Source organism: Sus scrofa, chromosome 13, assembly GCF_000003025.6.
Source record: "Sus scrofa isolate TJ Tabasco breed Duroc chromosome 13, Sscrofa11.1, whole genome shotgun sequence".
NCBI classification, from domain to species: domain Eukaryota; kingdom Metazoa; phylum Chordata; class Mammalia; order Artiodactyla; family Suidae; genus Sus; species Sus scrofa.
This window is the reverse complement of record NC_010455.5, coordinates 31311882-31331498: the sequence shown is the minus strand read 5'-3', so window position 1 is coordinate 31331498 and position 19617 is coordinate 31311882. Positions and strand designations below refer to the sequence as shown.

The following is a 19617-nucleotide window of genomic DNA, read 5'->3' as shown; positions in this document are numbered from 1 at the left end:
ACCTTTGGGAGAAATCTGAGCACTGCCCCCCCCCCCACTTCCCCAAGGCTATTTGGCTATTTTTAGCTCATTTCATCTGAAGATTTGGACCAGATTCCTAACGCTTTCATCCCATATTCTATCTGGTCGCCTTGAGGTTGGGCCTGAAGTTTGAGTGCGGGTGCTGAGAATAAGGCCTTCTCAAGGCAGCAACTTGACGGCTTCCTAAGTCTGCAGGGCCTGCAGCCCTGATCTGGCATTTGCCCTAGCCCTCAAAAGAACCCTAGGAACTGCCCTCAGTCCATTGACAGTATTGACTCCTGTCACCCTTCAGACTTGAAGCTGCCAGGACATCGCGTTCCTCCAGAAATCAAGCAGAAGCCTTCAGGCCTGATTCCCGGTCTGAGCTTTGTGCCGGGGAGGGGAACCTCGCAGCCTTTCAGGTCCGCGTGTCCAGAGTTAAAGGGAGGCCTTTTGAGCCCCTTCCGTGTCAGAGACATGCCATGCCCCGTGGACCTGAATAACTCAAGGAGAACTAAGGCTCCTAGACGTCCCAGCCGCGCCCCTAGACGTCCTGCGAGGACACTGGGCAAGAAGCCAGGACCTGGTATTAGTCCCGTCCCACTCTGGGACCTAGGGCCGCAGGTACCGGGCCAGCTCGGATCCTTAGTCCCTGTCCTTTAGTTAACTACAGCTCAGGGAGACAAGCTAGGCGAGCCACGAGGGGGAGCGCAAACCAAGGCGCTCGGGAAGGAAGGGGTTAAATCTCCCTCCTTCTGCTTCTCAGCGCCGCGACCTTGTCCCTTAGGCCCCGCCCCGGCACGCTGACTGGCCCAAGCCTTCCCCGTCCCGCCTGAGGATTGGCTGCTGGGAGCGCGCCCCAGGCCTTGCCTCCGTCCCGGCCCCGCCTTTTGGGCCGTAGCGGCCTCTTGCCGGAGACCTAGGAGCTGCTGCATCTCCGCCGCCCACCCGCAATGGGGCTGTCAGAAGCGCCTGGGTGAGTGAGTACAGGGCACGGCCCCTGTTCCCGGTGTCCGAGTCCGCGAGGTGTCCGGTGTCCGAGGCGCGGACCACCCCTAGGCCCCCGAGCAGGCGCCCCGCTTGGGTTAGCTCTGAAGGGATCGCCGAGTCCCTAGCAGGCACTTCCCGCCTGACGCGCCTCGGTTTACTGTTTTGGCGATTTTCTGCAGACACCTGCCCAACCATAGCGAGGGATGGGGTGGGAACCGGTGCGGCCCCAACCCCTACGGGCAGTGCGGAAAGCCCCTCTAGCGTTGTCCAGGGGCTAGCTGGCTGCCACCAGGAGGCAGCTGCGTGTGGAGGAGTACCGGCCTAGGAGGTGCTCCGGGGCGGCACGTTGGGCCCGGGACGTGGCTACAAGAATGCCCATAGCGGGGACCTGAGTCCAGTGATGCAACTGGTCGGGGAATGAGCACTCTGGCCCTTCTGGTTGCAGGGCCCTCCCAGAGGGAGGGGCCAAGTATCTAGGCCCGGTCCTCCAAGCACCGGTGCGGGGGGGGGGGGGCAAGGGGGCTGGTGGTGGCGGGGGCAGGAGCCCTTTAAGACCTCGAGTGACTCACGGAGGAGGGGCGAGGGGGCTCAAAGATCTCTGTGAGACGGGCGCGACTCGCCAAGAGTCTGAGGATCGTGCTCTCACCCACTCCACCACTCCTTCCTCTAGCCGGGACATCAGGTTAGAGTTCTTTCCCGGTGAGTTTCTGCCCCTCGGGTGGGAAGCTCACCCTAGGTAAGAGCTTCTCTCAGATCAGAACTTTCCTCAGGGGTGAAGGCTTTCCCAGTAGGGCAGAGCCTCCCTCTGGGTAAGATTCTTCCCGCCCCCGGAGATCCCTTCCCAGGTGAGAGCTTTCTCCCATTATGTGTAGGAGCTTCCTCAAGATCAGATCTTCCCTTAGGTGAGAATACCTTCCAGATTAGAACTTTTTTGGCAGGTGAGAACTTTCCCCCAGGTAAGCGCTCCCCCTCTAAGAGCTCTTATTGCCAGACCACAACTATTTCTGGGACAGCTTCCTCCCAGGTGAGAACTCCCTCCCCCCAAATCTCCTATTCCCCAGTGAGATCCTTCCCCTTATTCAGGTGGTTGCCACTGGGCAGATCAGAGGTTCTGCCCAGTACAAAACTTACCTAGGCTGGTGAAAAATTTTCCTCTTAGATGAAAGTTTCCCTTAGGTGAGACTGTCCCCCCTTCTGATGGGAGCTTCCCTTTCCAGGTGGGAACATGTCCCTCCAGGTGAGAGGCATCCCCCGGCTTTCCCAGATTAGGCCTGAGCTGGAGGCCCAAGGGCTATCTTAGCCCCAACACTTTCCTTCTCTTAGAGCCTCCTCCTGTGAATAGAGGCTTGCCTGGTTTGCTGGATTCCTTTCTTGCTCTCAGACAGCATGCACTGGGCTCGTGGGGGAGCTGGATAAGGACACAGTCTGGACTGGGATTGGCTGGGGAAGAGCCCAGGCTAGGGGGAGGGGGCTGGGAGGGGCAGTCAGCCTAGAACCTAGATTGGTGAACACTCAGGGCTGGGCAGCCACACCTGGGCTGAAATGTGGCTTGAGCTCATCCTGCTGTCTCTTTGTGGGGGACTTTGGCCGTGCAAGAGTCTTCTACCAGCCAAAGTTCAGGTACTGCCCCTGCCTGGGCGTGGGCATAGGGCCTGCAGGAGACAGCTGCAGGGGTTGGACCTACCTAGGTCTGGGACCTAGAAAATTCAGGTGGGTAACTCTCTGGTCCCAGACGGAGATGTGGGGGAAGTTGAGCCAGGAGTGCCCTCACTGTGCCTCTGGCCTCACCACCCTAGCCAGAGGGACACACAAGCACTGCTGTCCACAACACAAACAATGGAGCTGAGGAGGCGAGACTACCATGTTGAGCGGCCTCTGCTCAACCAAGAACAGCTGGAGGAGCTGGGGAACCGAGGCTCAGCAACTGGGACCTGGCAGTGGCGAAACTGGTTTCGGTAAGGCTTGGAGGGGGAGGCCTGGGGGCTGGGAGCACTGGCAGAACTTAGCCCCTATCTCTAATATCTACCCTTTTGTCCCCAGTTGCTCCCGTGCTCGGGCCTACGCCCTTCTGCTCCAGTACCTCCCAGTTTTGACCTGGCTACCCCAGTATCCTGTGCGTGAGTGGCTTCTGGGTGACCTGTTGTCTGGCCTGAGTGTGGCCATTATGCAGCTACCACAGGGTGAGCCACCTTTGACCTAGAGACTGTACCCTCAACTCTTGGGTGGTGACCCTGAGCCTTTAAGGTCCTGGCCGGGAAGCCCTGTGGTCTGCAAACCCCACTCCCTACTTCCTGCCACATCCCAAAAGCATGACCGATGTCCCTGGGACTATGGCTCATAACCTAGGGCTGGGATTCCCTCATCCTTTCAAGACCCTGACCTTCGGAGTTCCCGTCGTGGTGCAGTGGTTAATGAATCCGACTAGGAACCATGAGGTTGCGGGTTCGGTCCCTGCCCTTGCTCAGTGGGTTAACGATCTGGCGTTGCCGTGAGCTGTGGTGTAGGTTGCAGACGCGGCTCAGATCCTGCGTTGCTGTGGCTCTGGCATAGGCTGGTGGCTACAGCTCCGATTGGACCCCTAGCCTGGGAACCTCCATATTCCGCGGGAGCGGCCCAAGAAATGCCAAAAAGACCAAAAAAAAAAAAAAAAAACAGTACAGAGGAACAAAGATATGGATGATGGCAGGTTTATCGCTGGAAATAACGCAAGAGAGAAGACAGTGGAACAAAATATTTCAAGCACTAAAAGAAAAAAATAACCTGTTAACCTGTAATTCTACCTGGTAAAAACGTCTTTCAAAAATGAAGCAAAATAAAAACATTAAAAAAAAAAAAAAAAAAAAAAAGAGTTCCCGTCGTGGCGCAGTGGTTAACGAATCCGACTAGGAACCATGAGGTTGCGGGTTCGGTCCCTGCCCTTGCTCATTGGGTTAAAGGATCCGGCGTTGCCGTGAGCTGTGGTGTAGATTGCAGACGCGGCTCGGATCCCGCGTTGCTGTGGCTCTGGCGTAGGCCAGTGGCTACAGCTCCGATTCGACCCCTAGCCTGGGAACCTCCATATGCCGTGAGAGCGGCCCAAAGAAATAGCAAACAGACAAAAAAAAAAAAAAAAAAAAAAAAAAAAAAAGACCCTGACCTTCAAGCCTACATTGCTACCCTTCTACCTCCAGGCTTGGCCTATGCCCTCCTAGCCGGACTGCCCCCCGTGTTTGGCCTCTACAGCTCCTTCTACCCTGTCTTTATCTATTTCCTGTTTGGCACTTCCCGGCACATCTCTGTGGGTGAGTGGAGCCCGGCCCAGCCTTGCAGGAGGATGCCCATGTTCCCCAGGGAGGACAGGGTGAGAGAGGCTGAGCTGGGCAAGGAAACACTGGGAAGAGGGAGGGAGGCATTGGTGCTGGGTGGCTGGGAGACTGGCCCAAGGGTCATTCCAGGCAGGACCAGGCCTCCGACTGTGGAGCCACAAATTCAGTTTACCACGAACTGGCCCAGGAGGGTGTGGGTAGTGAAGCCACTCAAGGGGCCCAGACTTGGCATAAGCCTGATAGCCTGAGGCATGCCATGTCCCCTTCCCCCTGTCACCTTTTACAAGGGGAGCGGTCCTAAGCCAGTGGACACAGGTGGGCCAAGGTAGATGATGCAGGGCCAACACTTCCAGCCACCCTCAAGAACCCTTGAACTTAAGGTTTATATCTGACTGACCGCCAGCACTGCCTCTATCTGCATAGCATTATCTGAGGATGGTGGTGTAGAATTGGGTGTCTCCTGACTTCTCCCTTAGGACCAGGGCTCCAGGGCAGGGCAGTGTCCTCTCCCTATCTTGATCTACTCTTACAGGCACCTTTGCTGTCATGTCTGTGATGGTGGGCAGTGTGACAGAATCGCTGGCCCCAGATGAGGACTTCCTGCAGGCCTCGAACTCTACGGTTGATGTGGCAGCCAGAGATGCTAGGCGGGTGCAGCTGGCCTCTGCACTCAGTGTCCTAGTGGGCCTCTTTCAGGTGCAGAGCAGTCCATGCCCCCAAATGCCAGACTCATTCTCCACTGCACCTGACAGTTCCCCTGAATGTCTGGCTGTCACTGTCATGCTCCCTCCTCATTCATCCCCCTCTGATCCCACCTGCCCTGGACTCTGCTCTGTCCACCCTTAGGACTCTCGCTGCCCACCCCTGACTTCCCCGTGTACCCTACAGGTGGGGCTGGGCCTGGTCCACTTCGGCTTCGTGGTCACCTACTTGTCAGAGCCTCTGGTCCGTGGCTATACCACAGCCGCGTCCGTGCAGGTCTTCATCTCACAGCTCAAGTATGTGTTTGGCCTCCATCTGAGCAGCCGCTCTGGGCCACTGTCCCTCATCTATGTGAGTGAGGATGGAAGGAGGAGTGGTGGGTGGACCCAGGATGTTGAGGGCTGGCTCTGACCCCCCCTTCTCCTCAGACAGCACTGGAGGTCTGCTGGAATCTGCCCAAGACTGTAGTCAACACCTTGGTCACTGCAGTTGTGGCAGGGTTGGTGCTCGTGCTGGTGAAGCTATTGAACAACAAGCTGCAGAAACATCTGCCCGTGCCACTCCCCGGGGAGCTACTCACGGTTCGAATTCTGGAGGGCGGGGGACAGGGGACAGGGCAAGTGAGGACACGTCCCTGCCCTGTGGGCATCCCAGGTATTTAAGGACTAGCTGGACTGGGCACTGACTGGGGGGACCATAGCACACAGCCCCCGGTGGCATCTCCCATTTCCCGAAATGATGGTGTCCGTTTCTCCGCGTATCGCTGACACCTCCCCACTCCTCTGAGGGTTTCGCTTCAGGCCTCTCTCTTTATCCCCAAAGTGGTTTCTCCATCTCCCTTCAGGACGGTGCCCGCACCTCACTCCCCTGACTCTGTGCTCTCCCCTCAGCTCATCGGGGCCACAGGCATCTCCTACGGCATAGGACTGAATGAGGTGGATGTCGTGGGCAGAATCCCTGCAGGGTGAGCTCCTGACCCCTTCGGGTCAGGGAGGGCTGGGCAGCCAGGGCCAGAACCTTCCTTTGGCCTCACAGATGCCCCTCACAGGCTGGTGCCCCCAGTGGCCCCCAGCCCGCAGCTGTTTGCACGTCTTGTGGGAAATGCCTTCGCCATCGCCGTGGTTGGTTTCGCCATTGCCATCTCGCTGGGGAAGATCTTCGCCCTGAGGCATGGCTACCGGGTGGACAGCAACCAGGTCTGGGGGATGGGATGCGAGACCCAGAGGGGGCAGAGACCCCAGGTCCTGGAGGGATGGAGTATCAGGTGGGAGGCAGGGAAACAGATGTGCTGAGACCATGTGGGGGATTGAGACGGGGAGAGCATTACATGGGGGAACAGTGGCCAAGTCTCTGGGGGCTACTGAGTGGGGATGAAGGTTGGGGATGCAGAGTCCTGGACACGGGGACCAGGAGCTGCTAGTGACCTGTCCCCACTCCTGCACTCCCCCACCAGGAGCTGGTGGCGCTCGGCCTCAGTAACTTCATTGGGGGCATCTTCCAGTGCTTCCCTGTGAGCTGCTCTATGTCTCGGAGCCTGGTACAGGAGAGCACCGGGGGCAACACACAGGTAGGCTGCAGGTGTGGGTGTGGGTGTGCCTCTGTGCACATGCACTGCTCTGCCTGGGTGTTCCCATCCCCTGCCCTCTCACCTCCCCCTGCCCTCCCCACTCCCCCTGCTCTTCCCTCTTCCCCGCCCCCCCATTCCACCCACCTTCCTGCTCACTCCCACTGCACAGGTGGCTGGAGCCATCTCCTCCCTCTTCATCCTCATTATCATCCTCAAACTTGGAGAACTCTTCCAAGACCTGCCCAAGGTGAGCCCCCGCCCCACCCCCACCCCACCAGGCTTGGGGGCCTTTGCCAGGCCACAGACTCCCATCAGTCAGGTCCTGGGCAAGGGGGAGGGGTGCAGGCTCATGTCCTGTTTTTTTCAAGCTTGCAATCTCTGGGGTGAGACTTGGAGTCAAGGGTCAGGGGTGAGACCCTTTCCCAGCCAGATCCAAGCTGTTCGCTTCAGGGGGCAGCAGGTGGTGGGTGCCATTTGGGGGTCACACCCAGGTGCTTAAGGGACAGACTGGCTCATGTCCAGGTAGTCAGGGTGGTCAGCATCCCGGACCTCTCAGGAGTTCCTGGTGGCCCTCCCCCTACCCCCCAGGCAGTTCTGGCAGCCGTCATCATTGTGAACCTGAAGGGCATGTTGATGCAGTTCACTGACTTATGCTCCCTCTGGAAGACAAATCGAGTGGATCTGGTGAGAGGCCTGGGAGCATGGGGGCGGGCAAGGGGGTCAGGGCCTTCAGCTCCAGTGACCCTTCTAGACCCTGCTAACCGCTGCCCTTCTGTGTTTAGCTCATCTGGCTAGTGACCTTTGTGGCCACCATCCTGCTGAACCTGGACCTTGGCCTGGCGGTTGCGATAGCCTTCTCCATGCTGCTCGTTGTGGTCCGCATACAGCTGTGAGTCACACCTCTGGTCCCCTGCATTCCCACCATTGAGGGAGTGAGATCCACACTGGCTTCCCCCAGCTTTCCCACATCTTGGGGGTGACCCCAGCCTCCCTAGTACCCCCCTCACTGCCCCCTCAATGCCCCCCTCTTCTCACACTTGCTCTCTCCTTCACAGGCCCCACTACTCTGTCCTGGGGCAGATGCCAGACACAGACGTTTACAGAGATGTGGCAGAGTACTCAGAAGTGAGTGGCGGGGGCTAAACCAGAGAAGGGTGCAGATGGGGGGCACAGAGCTGAATGGGCTACCCCTTATCAGATCATTTGGCACCTGGCACGGAAGTGGGGTGGGAGGCACCAAGGGCACTTTTGTCCTTAAAATTTCAAGGAAAGAATTTGGGTCTGTGACCACTCCCCCCACCCCTGACTCAGAACATGGACCTTGGGGCCTGGGGGAGGGGTCTGTCTTGGAGGCAGCAGCACAAGCCCCATCCTGCAGAGTAGCCCCGGGTCAGGAATGCAGAGGTGCAGGATCTCGGGCACCCGGTTGGGGGAGGCTGTTTCCTGAGCTGATCAACAGGGTTACTGAATCTCTGTCCTTCATGTACCTCCTGTGAAGTCTCATGCCAAGCTCTGCGAACAAAGGTGTGAAATAAAACAAGCTCATTCCCCCTGACATGGAGCCTTGAAGGCTGAGCACAGGACGATGAGGCAGAGGGAGGGGAGGACACAAGAGGCGTGGCTCAGCTGAATGGAAAGGGAGGTGGTGGTGGTTGGGAGGGAATATCGTTCAGGCCCAAAGGCCGAGCAGAGACCTGGAGTGTCCTGAGTCGGGTGGGAGCTGGTAAAGCCTGGGCTGTGCTGGGCCGGCAGCCCAGGACAGTGTCTCTGTCTGCATGCAGAAAAGAGACCGAGCAAATGCTAAGACCATTGAAACCTGGCCTGGTACTGGCAGGAAACCAGGGAAGATGAGGTAGGAGGGTTCAGGATGTCCTGAGGGAAGAAGCAGCAGCTCTGACAGGCCAGGCTGAGGGGCCAGGGAAATCCTGGAAAGGCAGGGGCCACAGCTGGGCCTGCATTGGCTGAGGAGCAGAGGGTTGGGTGGCGGGCCCTGGTGGGTACACAGGGGAGGAAGGAAAGCAGAGCGAGAGGTAGCTAGGAGAGATGCGGGCTCAGCCACCCCTACCCCTGACTCATCCCCAGGCCAGGGAGGTCCCGGGCGTGAAAATCTTCCGCTCCTCAACCACCATGTTCTTTGCCAACGCTGAGCTCTACGGTGACGCGCTCAAGCAGAGGGTGAGGCCTGGGCTCCACAGGGTGTGGGACAGAGGGTCCCTCACCTCCCCAGGGGCCACATCCGCTGCCCTACCCTTTGCTCTAGTGTGGTGTGGATGTGGACCGCCTCATCTCCCAGAAGAAGAAGCTGCTCAGGCGGCAGGAGCTAAAGCTGAAACGACTGCAGAAGGGCAACAAGCTCGTGAAAAAGGCAGGGGCCGCTTGCAGCCCACCCAGCCTTTCTCCCGGCCCCCTGGCTTCTCACCTTCCTTCATGCATCCTTCTCTCCCTGGAGCCCCTGGGGACCCTGCTTTACTCCCCTGGCAAGTCAGGCCTCTGGGGAAGGGGCTTTGGTTATCTCCTGCCTCCTAAGCATGAACCATCACAGGCCTCTTCCCAAAGCGGGTCAAAACCCTAGAGCCTTCAGCCTGGCTGCCCTGGTCCACTTACCTGGCCAAAGCCAGGGCCTGGCTGTCATGTGACAGCTGGGACCGCCCTCTTCTTGCCCCCCTCTTGCCTGGCCTAGGCTGTCGTCTCCAAGGGCGCTTCTTCTTTTTTTTAAGATTTTTATTTTTTCTATTATAGTTGATTTACAATGTTCTGTCAATTTCTGCTATACAGCCAAGTGACCCAGTCACACATATACGTTCTTCTTCTCACATCAAGGACACTTCTATTTCCATCAATGTAAACACTGGTATCACAAACATCGAGAGCAACGATGTGGAGGGCTCCAACGTCAAGGTGAGGCTGGAGGTGGCAGAGGGGCCAGCCGTGAGCTGCAGAGAGATGTGTGTCCTATGAGTAAATCCATGGACCTACCAGTTATGGGTTCAAGGTTGTTGTGTCAGTGGTAGGAGGAATGGAGGGATCTCTGTGGGAGATCTCTAGTGATATGCCACAGAGTTCTGCTTGTGGCTCTCTGGTCTGTAATCTGATGCCTGGCTAAAGACCTTGAATTTGTGGATTCCATAAGACCCTGCAGTCTGTGCTCATGGGCAGAGGGAAGAGACTGGGCACATGGGGAAAATCTGGGATCAAATGGACAATAATCAGAGTTCTCACTGTGACTCAGCGGTTTTTGAAACCAACTAGTATCCACGAGGATGCGGGTTTGATCCCTGGCCTTGCTCAGTGGGTTAAGGATCTGGTGTTGCTGTGAGCTGTGGTTTAGGTTGCAAATGTGGCTCAGATCCCATGTTGCTGTGGCTGTGGTGTAAGCTGGCAGCTGTAGCTCTGATTAGACTCCTAGCCTGGGAACCTCCATATGCCTCGGGTGCAGCCCTTAAAAAACAGGGGTGGGGGGCAACAATCTCAATTAGAGACTCAGCAGGATGTCAGGATGTCTGTGTGTGCACATGTGTCCACGAGTCTCTTTTGGTTTGTCCCTGGGCCTCCATCCTCAATTCTGGTTGACCGAAGGTGGGGCATATTTTCCCAGTGCCCTTCCTTTTTAAGTGTCCCTATTAAACCTGGGCCCAGGAGGTAACAGAGCAATAGATGCATGTCTCTGTGCTCATGGAGTCCCAGTATCCTCTCCTCTGTGTCCCCCTATGTCCTGCCTGTCTTTATATCCAGGCTTCCCATGTCCGTGTCCCTGTATGCCCCATATATGTGTGCTTACACGTCTGCTGCCACTTTTTTTTTTTTTTTTGTCTTTTTGCATTTTTCTAGGGCTGTGCCCACAGCATATGGAAGTTCCCAGGCTAGGGGTCTAGTCAGAGCTGTAGCTGCTGACCTACGCCAGAGCCACAGCAACAGCAACGCGGGATCTGAGCCACATCTGCAACCTATGCCATAGCTCACGGCAATGCCTGATCTTTAACCCACTGAGCGAGGCCAGGGATCGAACCCACAACTTCGTGGTTCCTAGTCAGCTTCGTTAACCACTGAGCCACGATGAGAAATCCCGTCTGCTCCCATTTCTGATCGTGTGTGTCTCTGTATATCTGTGTGTTCCCTGCCTTCACCCCTCTGTGGGTGGCCTTTGCAGTGTATCTGGTTCCCTGGCAGGTGAGTGCAGAGAATGAGCTAGAGGATATAGCAGCGGGAGATCAAGAAGATGCCAAGGCCCCAGCCATGTCCTCACTGAAGGCCCTGGGTCTGCCTCAGCCAGATTTCCACAGCCTCATCCTGGACCTGGGCACCCTCTCCTTTGTGGACACTGTGTGTCTCAAGAGCCTGAAGAATGTGAGGGCCCTGAGGGAGGACAAGACCCCTCTACCCTGACCCCATATCTAGCTCCAAGAGCCCTCTGAGCCTGACCCCCAACCCTCTCAGTTCCCCCCTGAACGCCCTCCCCAGAGGCTGCCTGAGTCCCCCCCTCAGAGCCCCTGAACCTCCCTCTGAGTCTGGCCCCCTTTTCTGCTGCAGATTTTCCGTGACTTCCGGGAGATCGAGGTGGAGGTGTACATGGCCGCCTGCCACTGTACGTGGGATGGGGACAACAAGAGGGGCCTGGTGAGGGGGTGGGGGTTCCGGCCAAGGAATTTGCCAGGCAGCACAAAGAAAAAGTCCCTGAAGCTGGAGGTCAGAGGTGTCCTGGGAAGCAGGGGTCAAGAGTGGGAGTTAGGGAGTTCCCATCATGGCTTACGAACCCGACTGGTATCCATGAGGACGCTCTGGCCTCGATCAGTAGGTTAAGGATCCAGCGTTGTTGTGAGCTGTGGTATAGGCTGCAGAGGCGGCTCAGATCGGGCATGGCTGTGACTGTGGCCTAGGCTACAACTCTGATTCGACCCCTAGCCTGGGAACCTCCATATGCCATGGGTGGGGCCAAAAAAAAGAAGAGTGGGGAGTTAGCTATAAGCCTCAGGTGTGAAGGTCAAGGTAATACTCTGCTGCTGCCTGGGAACTGGGGTTCCTGGTGGTTCTGTGAGTCAGGGGAGACCTACTCCTTGCCTACAGCTCCTGTGGTCTCGCAGCTCGAGGCTGGGCATTTCTTTGATGCATCTATCACCAAGCAGCATCTCTTTGCTTCAGTCCACGATGCTGTCATCTTTGCCCTCCAGCACCCACGGTCTGGCCCCGTCAGCCCTGCTTTGGTGAGCTGACCTCTAGCCTGCTGAGCTCCTTTTGTTTATCCACTGCTTGTTCCGTCCTGACCCTGATTCCAGGAAGTCCTCCTGGTTTGTTCTGAATGGCTCTTCCCTTCCTGCCTTCAGATGAAGCTGCTCCTGGGGGAGGGGGTGATCTGTGTCCTTTGGTAACTGACAGGAGCCTCTCCTTCCTTCTCTACCCAGGTTACTAAACTCTGACCATGCTGCCACCTTGCCGGAGACTGCCCACCTCTGGAGGTTGTGACAGGGTACCTGTGAGAATCCCCTTCCACTGGGCTACCTCCAGATGTCACCCAGGAGTCACCTCCGTACACACACGCACAACACAACTCAGGGATGGAGGTCCTGGGACTCTTAAGTTCAGTGATGAGGCCCTGGCTGAGCTGGAGGAGGATGCCTGTTTTTAGCCTCAGGAATAAAGATTTGTTTGCCTAATGCCAGGCTCTGCTGTGGCTTGGTGGGGTTGGGGGCATGGTCCACAGCCCTGGCACTTGACCCTTCTTATACCCCAAAGTGGGAACTGGAGTCAGAAGATGGGAGAAGGAATTCTCTGGTTACGGATTGGGCATTGTCACTGCTGTGGCTCAGGTTCAATCCCTGGCCCGGGAACTTCTGCATGCCCTGGGTGAGCCCCCTGCAAAAAAAAAAAGGAAGTTAGGGGAAAGATTTGGGGAGGTCAGGGTCAGGCAGGAGGAGTGCGGAGTGGGAGGGAGAGCTGTGGGCCAGGCCCAAGATAGGGGCAACCTAGGTCCAAGTTTCTCCCGAGCCATGCACAGCCCTTGGCACCTGTGTCCTCAGTTGTAAAATAGTTGGAATTGGAGCTACTTCTCAGGAATGACCTGTTCTCAGGGGCACCTGATAAGGTGCAGGGCAGGCCGGGTGCCACTGGGTCTGGAGGGTGTGGTATGAATATCTGAGTAACCAGCTGAGGAAGGACAGGTGTTGACAGGTATGGCTGGTCTGCATATAAAAGTAAGATGATGCATGATTGATTTGCTTGGGGAAATGTGTTCATTTAATTAGATCGCCTGGGCTTTGCAGGTCACTGTCAGCCTAGAACCATGTGTTGATTTCTGCCATAAAACACCAACACTGGGTGTGTGGCCCAGTGGGCAGCAGCAGGTCTTCTGGCCAGCCAATGCTGAATTGATTAGGGGGCTGGGAGTCGGGGGTAGAATTTTTCTGGGCCTCAGGGTCTCATCAGAAGGAATGGTAATAGTACCTACTTCACAGGTACTCAAAATGAGTATTAAATGATTAAATGCCACAGAAAACTCAAAACAGGGCTGGGCTCTGTGCTGGGCCAGTGGACAGAGGCTGCCTGCCCTGCAAGTCATGGAGGCACCCCTCGCCTGGCTGTTTCTATCCTGGCCCAGCTCAGTGCTCTGCTCTGTCTTCATGAATCATCTGTCCTTCCCCCACCCCCAGAACCTTGCTCAGGAAGTCAGGGCCCTTTGTCTACTCTGTCGCGCCCATCCAGGTACCAGGAACAGTTGGTGCCTGGCACTTGCAGGTGCTTGATAAATACTGATTGAGCAAAGCTTATGTGTTGGAGTGGAAGATAAACCTCAAACATGAACTTGCAGATACGCGCAAACCTTGTGTTACTTCACTTTGCAGATATTGAGGGTTTTTTTCCAATTGAAGGTTTGTGGTAACCCTGTGTCAGGCGAGTCTATTGGTGCCATTGCCATTTTCCCAATAACATTTGTTCACTTTGTGTCTCTGTGTCACATTGTGATAATTTTCACAATATCTCAAACTTTTTCACTATTATTTTACTCGTTAAGAGCATCTGTGATCAGTGATCTTTGTTACTACTATGACTCGCTAAAGGCTCAGATGATGGTATTTTTTAATAATAAAAGTGTTTTTTAATTAAGATACAGGTTTTTTTAGACATGATGCTACCACACATTTAATAGGCTACAGTATAGTGCAAACATAATTTTTACATGCACTGGGAAACCAAAACATTTGTGTGACTTGCTTTATTATGGTGGTCTGGAACTGAACCACAGTATCTCTGAGGTATACCTGTACTTAGAAATGCTTGAGGAGAGTTCTCTTTGTGGCTCAGTGGGTTAAGAAATCAACACAGCATCCGTGAGGATGCGAGTTCAATCTCTGGCCTCAATCAGTGGGTTAGGGATCTGGCATAGGTTGTAGACATGGCTTGGATCCCATGTGGCTGTGGCTGTGGCAGCTGCAGCTCCGATTTGACCCCTAGCCCAGTAACTTCCATATAGTGCAGTTGTGGGCCTAAAAAAAGAAAAAAAAAAAAAAAAGAAAATGCTTTGAAGAAAATAAAACAGGGTCAGGTGAGAAAGAAGGGATTACGTTACCCAAGATGGTCATGGGAGAGAGGGGTGACTGCTGAATTAAAATCCAGACTTGAAAGATCTTTTTCTAAGACAGAGTTCCTGGCATAGGGAATAGCATGTGTGTTCAAGGAATACCAGGGAGGCCTGACAAGGCAGGAGCAGAGACCACAGAGCACCTCACGGGCCAGGCTGAGCCTCTGGAGAACATATGCCCACATTTCTGAGTGCTCATTCTGCTGCGATGGGAACCATGGGGCTGAGCCTGGGCAGAGGGGACCAGGGAGCAGCTCTGGTGCTTGGTTGGCCCTGGGGTGGGGCTGCCACTGGTGGAGAGCAGCATTAGGAGCTGTGGGTGTTAGAATCTTAGGCGTTGGTTGTTAGGTGAGGAGGAGGGAGAGAGGAAAGGAGGCATTCCTGGAGTTCCCGCTGTGGCTCAGTGGTAATGAACCTGACTAGTATCCATGAGGATACGGGCCGATCCCTGGCCTCACTGAGTGGGTTAAAGATCTAGCGTGGCTGTGGCCATGGCTGTGGCATAGGATGGGAACTGCAGCTCTGATTCTACCCCAAGCCTGGGAACTTCCATATGCTGTGGATGGGGTCCTGAAAAGACAAAAAAAATGAGCCATTCCTTCAGTCCTGGGCCTCAAGCCTGCCGTCCTCTCTGGCTCTGGAACCCAGCCCTCCAAACCCACCTATGTTTTCTGGCTAGGCTGGCTCTCATGAAAATCCTGGGCCCAGCTGGAACCTGCTGCCTCACCTGCCCATGGGGGAGGGGCATTTGCCCGTTGCCAGGCGCCCAGATTCCGGCCCCTGGCACTTGCCACAGCCATGCTTCACGCACAGTCCTTCTTGCCATGGTTGATTCTGCTAGCGATGCCTGTCCGCACCCATGCCTGGTCACGGCCCCTGTGGTACCAGGTAGGGCTGGACCTACAGCCCTGGGGATGCCAGCCAAACAGCCTGGAGGGTTGCAAGGGCAGCCTGAGCTGTCCTGGCCATTGGATGGGCCTGGGGGTGAATCGCATCTACCCTGTGGCTGGAGTCACGGTCACCACGACCATGATGCTGATGCTGAGTCGTGCGGTGATGCAGCGGCGGCGCTCACAGGCCACGAAGAGTGAGGTGAGCCGCACAGCCTCTTACCTCTGTTCATACCCAGTGAGCTCTTATCTTCTTCCCACCCTCCCATTCATGCCTCCTGGGCCTCTTGCCGCCCCTCCTCCATAGCTCACATCACAGGGTCCCTGTGTCTATCCATACTCAACAATCCCTGACCGTTTCCCCATGGGTAGTACCCTGCCCCCAACCTCCCCATTTAATATCACCATTCCTCATCCAGCTTCCATGGGCCTCATGACCACACCAGCCTACAACAGACCCTCTGTGATCCTCCATCACCCTAAGTCCCCTTTCCCACTGTACCTCTGTCCCATTCCTCTGTCCTCACTCCTGCCTCTCGGTCCTGTCCTCAGCATCCACAGGTGACCGCTGACCCCTGTGCACCCTGGAAACGACGGGCCCCGATCTCAGACCGCGCCCTCCTCCTCGGGGTCCTGCATATGCTGGATGCCCTTCTGGTCCACATTGAGGGCCACCTGCAGCGTCTAGCCACCCAGCAGCGAACCCAAATAAAGGGGACTCCCGCCTAGACTGGGAGACCCAACATATGCCTTTCTGGACCTTGTGCCCCTTTTCTACTTTTAGAGCCAGTAGACCCATTGTGGCCTCAGGGCTCAGGATGGCTCGGCAGGTGGGGCCTGGGCTGGCTCACACTGCTCCATTGCCCCCACCAACTGATGCCTCCTCTCTAACAATCACACTCACAAATACAACTGCTCTGGGGCTCCTCAGGGGCCCCCAGTGTGGTAGGAGAAAACGTGGCTATCAGGGCAGATGCGGGTGGTCCAGGGAGGGCAGCCCCAAAGTGACCACCTGGCTCAGTCATCTAGGGCTCCTAGTTGAGGCTGCAGGGTGTGAGCTAGGGCTGGGGATAGAGGATGGCCCCTGGATACCTTCATCTTTGTGACATCTCAAACATGCTCTGGCACCTAAGCGGCCCTTGTTTTAAGGCCTCTGGAAGTGAGGTGAGGGCTGAGCTTTCCCAAAGGGGCCCTCACCCCCTTGCTCTCTTCCTTCTACCATAGGCATCAGGATCTGCTGATGTGCAGCTCAGAACTGGCTCCTCCTCACCCACTCACAAATAGGGGAGGGTAGAGGTGGTGGTGAAGCCAACTCAAAAAAGCAATTCCGGAGTTCCCGTCGTGGCGCAGTGGTTAACGAATCCTACTAGGAACCATGAGGTTGCGGGTTCGGTCCCTGCCCCTGCTCAGTGGGTTAAGGATCCGGCGTTGCCGTGAGCTGTGGTGTAGGTTGCAGACGCGGCTCGGATCCTGCGTTGCTGTGGCTCTGGCGTAGGCCAGTGGCTACAGCTCTGATTCGACCCCTAGCCCGGGAACCTCCATATGCCGCGGGAGTGGCCCAAAGAAATAGCAAAAAGACAAAAAAAAAAAAAAAAAAAAAAAAAAAAAGCAATTCCTCTGCACAGACATGTGCTGACCCAGTTGGGGTAGGGCAGGTGTGCGCTGACTGCTGAGACCTGAAGGATGAGTGCGGTGATGAGAGGAGGGGAGAGTGCTCCAGCCAGAGGGTAAGCACTTACAAGGGCCTAGTGGGGGAAGAGACCTTGACCTGTTTCAGGAACTGTAGAGTGGTCAGGATTTCAGGGGAAAGAAGGAGCTCTGAAACACAGGAGGGAACAGGCTAGGAAGGGGCAGGAGTTGGTACCTCCTAGAGAGGTTCTGGTAGGCAGGATAATGGCCCCTCAAGATCTGAATATTTTACAGGACATGGCAAACACAAAATTAGGTAAAGAGGATCAAACTTTGTTGTTGTTGTTGTTTTTTAGGGCCACACCCACGGCAGGTGCCCAGGCTAGGGGTCAAAATGGAGCTGTAGCTGATGGCCTATGTCACAGCCACAGCAACGCCATATCTGAGCCATATCTGTGACCTACACCGTGGCTAAAGGCAAAGCCAGATCCTTAACCCACTGAGCAAGGCCAGGGATCGAACCTTTGTCCTCATGGATACTAGTCGGGTTCATTTCCATTGAGCCACAGTGGGAACTCCCCAGATGGAAATTTTCATAATCTTGGAGTGGGCAGTGATTTCTTAAGTATGACACTAAAAGAAAAGGTAATGAAAGGAGTCCCCGCTGTGGTGCAGTGGAAACGAATCTGACTAGGAGCCGTGAGGTTGCCAGTTCAATCGCTGGCCCTGCTCAGTGAGTTGGGGATCCAGAGTTGCCATGGGCTGTGGTGTAGGCCGGCAGCTACACCTCCAATTTGACTCCTAGCCTGGGAACTTTCATATGCCACAGGTGTGGTCCTGAAAGGAAAAAAAAAAAAGTAGATATACAAAAATTCAATAACCACATGAAAAGATGCTAGTCATTATGGAAGTTCAAATTAAAACCATAATGAGCTATGTCACCCCCATTAGGATGGCTATTATGAGAAAAAAATGGAAAATAACAAATATTGGTGAGAATGTAGAGAAATTAGAAACTGTTTGCATTGCTGGCAGGAACGTAAAGTGGTACAGTCATTACAGAACACAGGTAAAAATAGAATCACCACATGATCCAGCAATTCCAAACTCCTAAGTAAATACCAAAATAAATAAAAGTAGGGACTCAAAAAACTGTTTGTATGCCAGTGTTCATTGCAGCTTATTCACAAAAACCACAAAGTGGTAACAGCCCACATCTACCAATAGATGAATAGATAAACATCATGCTCTGTGAAATAAGCCAAACAAATGGATAAAGTTGAAAGATAAGGTGAGTAATATTAAAAGTTTGTAAAGTTATTTGAGCAAAATTTTATTAAAATCAAGCACATCCAATCTAACAGAAAAGAGCTCCGAGGAGCTGTAAAAAAAATGAAAGACTTTTAAAGGGAAAAGGGAGTGGAAACAAGGATATTATACCAGGCAAAAAAAGCAGGTTGGTGGAATTCCCTGGTGGCCTAGTGGTTAAGGATCCAATGTTGTCACTGCTGTGGCATGGGTTCATTCCCTGGCCCAGGCAGAAAAAAAGGGGCGGGGGAGGTTACTGCAAAGTTACCTTCCTTTAGGGCATGGCAGGAGTGTATCAGGCAGATGACCTGATCAACTCCTGCAGATCAGGAGATTCCTGATGGACTGGTTTAAGATTCCATTTCTGGGAGCCAAAACTAAAATCTTTAAGATTTAGTTTGGTGGCACAGGGCTTAGCATAAGTGACTCTAATTTGGGCCTAATGTCTTTTAGCAAATACTGTGTGATTCCAGTCATATGAGGTACCTAGAAAATGCAAGTTCATAGAGATAGAAAGTAGAATGAAGTTTATCAGGGTTTTGAGGAAGGGGAAAATGGTGATTTATTGCTTAATGGGTATAGTGTTTCTGTTTGGGATGAAGAAAAGCTTTTTTTTTTTTTTTTTTTTTTTTTTTTTGGCTGCCCCACAGCATGTGGAGTGCTTAGACCAGGGATCAAATCTGAGCCCATTTTCGACCTACATCATAGCTGCAGGGATCAAACCCCTCATCCTGTGCCTGGTGCTGCAGAGACACCACCGATCCCATTGCGCCACAGGGGGAACTCCGAGGAAAAGATTTTGAAAGTAAAGAGTGTTAAGGTTGCACAACATTTTCAAAGTAATTAAACCACTGAATTGTATAATAGTTAAGATGTAATGATAGTTAAGTTGCCAAAAGTGATGGATATGTTAGCACAATTTAAAAATTAAAATCAAGGAGTTCCCTTGTGGCTCAGTGTGTTAAGGATAAAGTCACTGCTACAACTTGGGTTGGGATTGATCCCTGGCCTGGGAACTTCTACATGCCATGAGCACAGTCAAAAAAAAGGCGGGGGGGAGTTTAAAAATAAAAATAAATAGGAGTTCCCATTGGAATTTCTGACTAGGAACCATGAGGTTGCAGGTTGGATCCCTGGCCTTGCTCAGTGGGTCGAGGATCCGGTGTTGCCGTGAGCTGTGTTTAGGTCGCAGACATGGCTTGGATCTGCTGTTGCTGTGGCTCTGGCGTAGGCTGGCGGCTGCAGCTCTGATTAGACCCCTGGCCTGGGAACCTCCATATGCTGCAGGTGCGGCCCTAGAAAAAGACGAAAAGACAAAAAAGGAAAAAAGAAAAGAAAAGAATTGCAGTTACAGGAGTTCCTATCGTGGCTCAGAGGTAACGAATCTGACTAGCATCCATGAGGATACAGGTTCGATCCCTGGCCTCTCTCAGCGGGTTAAGGATCCAGAGTTGCCATGAGCTGTGGTGTAGGTCACAGATGTGGCTCAGATCTGATATTGCTGTTGCTGTGGCTGTGGTGTAGGCTGGTAGCTACAGCTCCTATTGGACCCCTAGCCTAGGAACCTCTATGTGCCTTGGATTCGGCCCTAAAAAGACCAAAAAAACAAAAAACAAACAAAACAAAAACAAAAAAAACTTGCAGTTACAGGCCCAG

The 19617-nt window shown here is 54.2% G+C and overlaps 2 protein-coding genes across 12 annotated transcripts; both read left to right on the top strand.

Annotated features, from left to right (window-relative positions):
* SLC26A6 (solute carrier family 26 member 6) lies at positions 850 to 12212 on the top strand. 11 transcript variants are annotated; one of them, XM_005669510.3, is made up of 21 exons: positions 850 to 976; positions 2787 to 2945; positions 3031 to 3170; positions 4161 to 4271; positions 4828 to 4991; positions 5184 to 5348; positions 5426 to 5578; positions 5888 to 5961; positions 6046 to 6193; positions 6451 to 6564; positions 6734 to 6811; positions 7153 to 7248; positions 7347 to 7453; positions 7620 to 7689; positions 8647 to 8739; positions 8825 to 8929; positions 9340 to 9462; positions 10732 to 10908; positions 11092 to 11146; positions 11626 to 11762; positions 11961 to 12212. In XM_005669510.3, exons 1-21 carry the CDS (start codon positions 954 to 956, stop codon positions 11973 to 11975), a joined length of 2307 nt encoding a protein of 768 aa, XP_005669567.1. In that variant the 5' UTR covers positions 850 to 953; the 3' UTR covers positions 11976 to 12212.
* Positions 14650 to 16351, top strand: TMEM89 (transmembrane protein 89). The gene is made up of 2 exons (XM_003132191.4): positions 14650 to 15226; positions 15577 to 16351. Exons 1-2 carry the CDS (start codon positions 14933 to 14935, stop codon positions 15751 to 15753), a joined length of 471 nt encoding a protein of 156 aa, XP_003132239.1. The 5' UTR covers positions 14650 to 14932; the 3' UTR covers positions 15754 to 16351.

Coding starts and splice junctions, on each gene's coding strand:
- TMEM89 (XM_003132191.4), top strand. CDS start 14,933: ATGCTTCACGCACAGTCCTTCTTGCCATGGTTGATTCTGCTAGCGATG. Junction 15,227..15,576: donor CACAGGCCACGAAGAGTGAG/GTGAGCCGCACA, acceptor TCCTGTCCTCAG/CATCCACAGGTGACCGCTGA.
- SLC26A6 (XM_005669510.3), top strand. CDS start 954: ATGGGGCTGTCAGAAGCGCCTGG. Junction 5,962..6,045: donor GTGGGCAGAATCCCTGCAGG/GTGAGCTCCTGA, acceptor TGCCCCTCACAG/GCTGGTGCCCCCAGTGGCCC. Junction 9,463..10,731: donor TGGAGGGCTCCAACGTCAAG/GTGAGGCTGGAG, acceptor GTTCCCTGGCAG/GTGAGTGCAGAGAATGAGCT.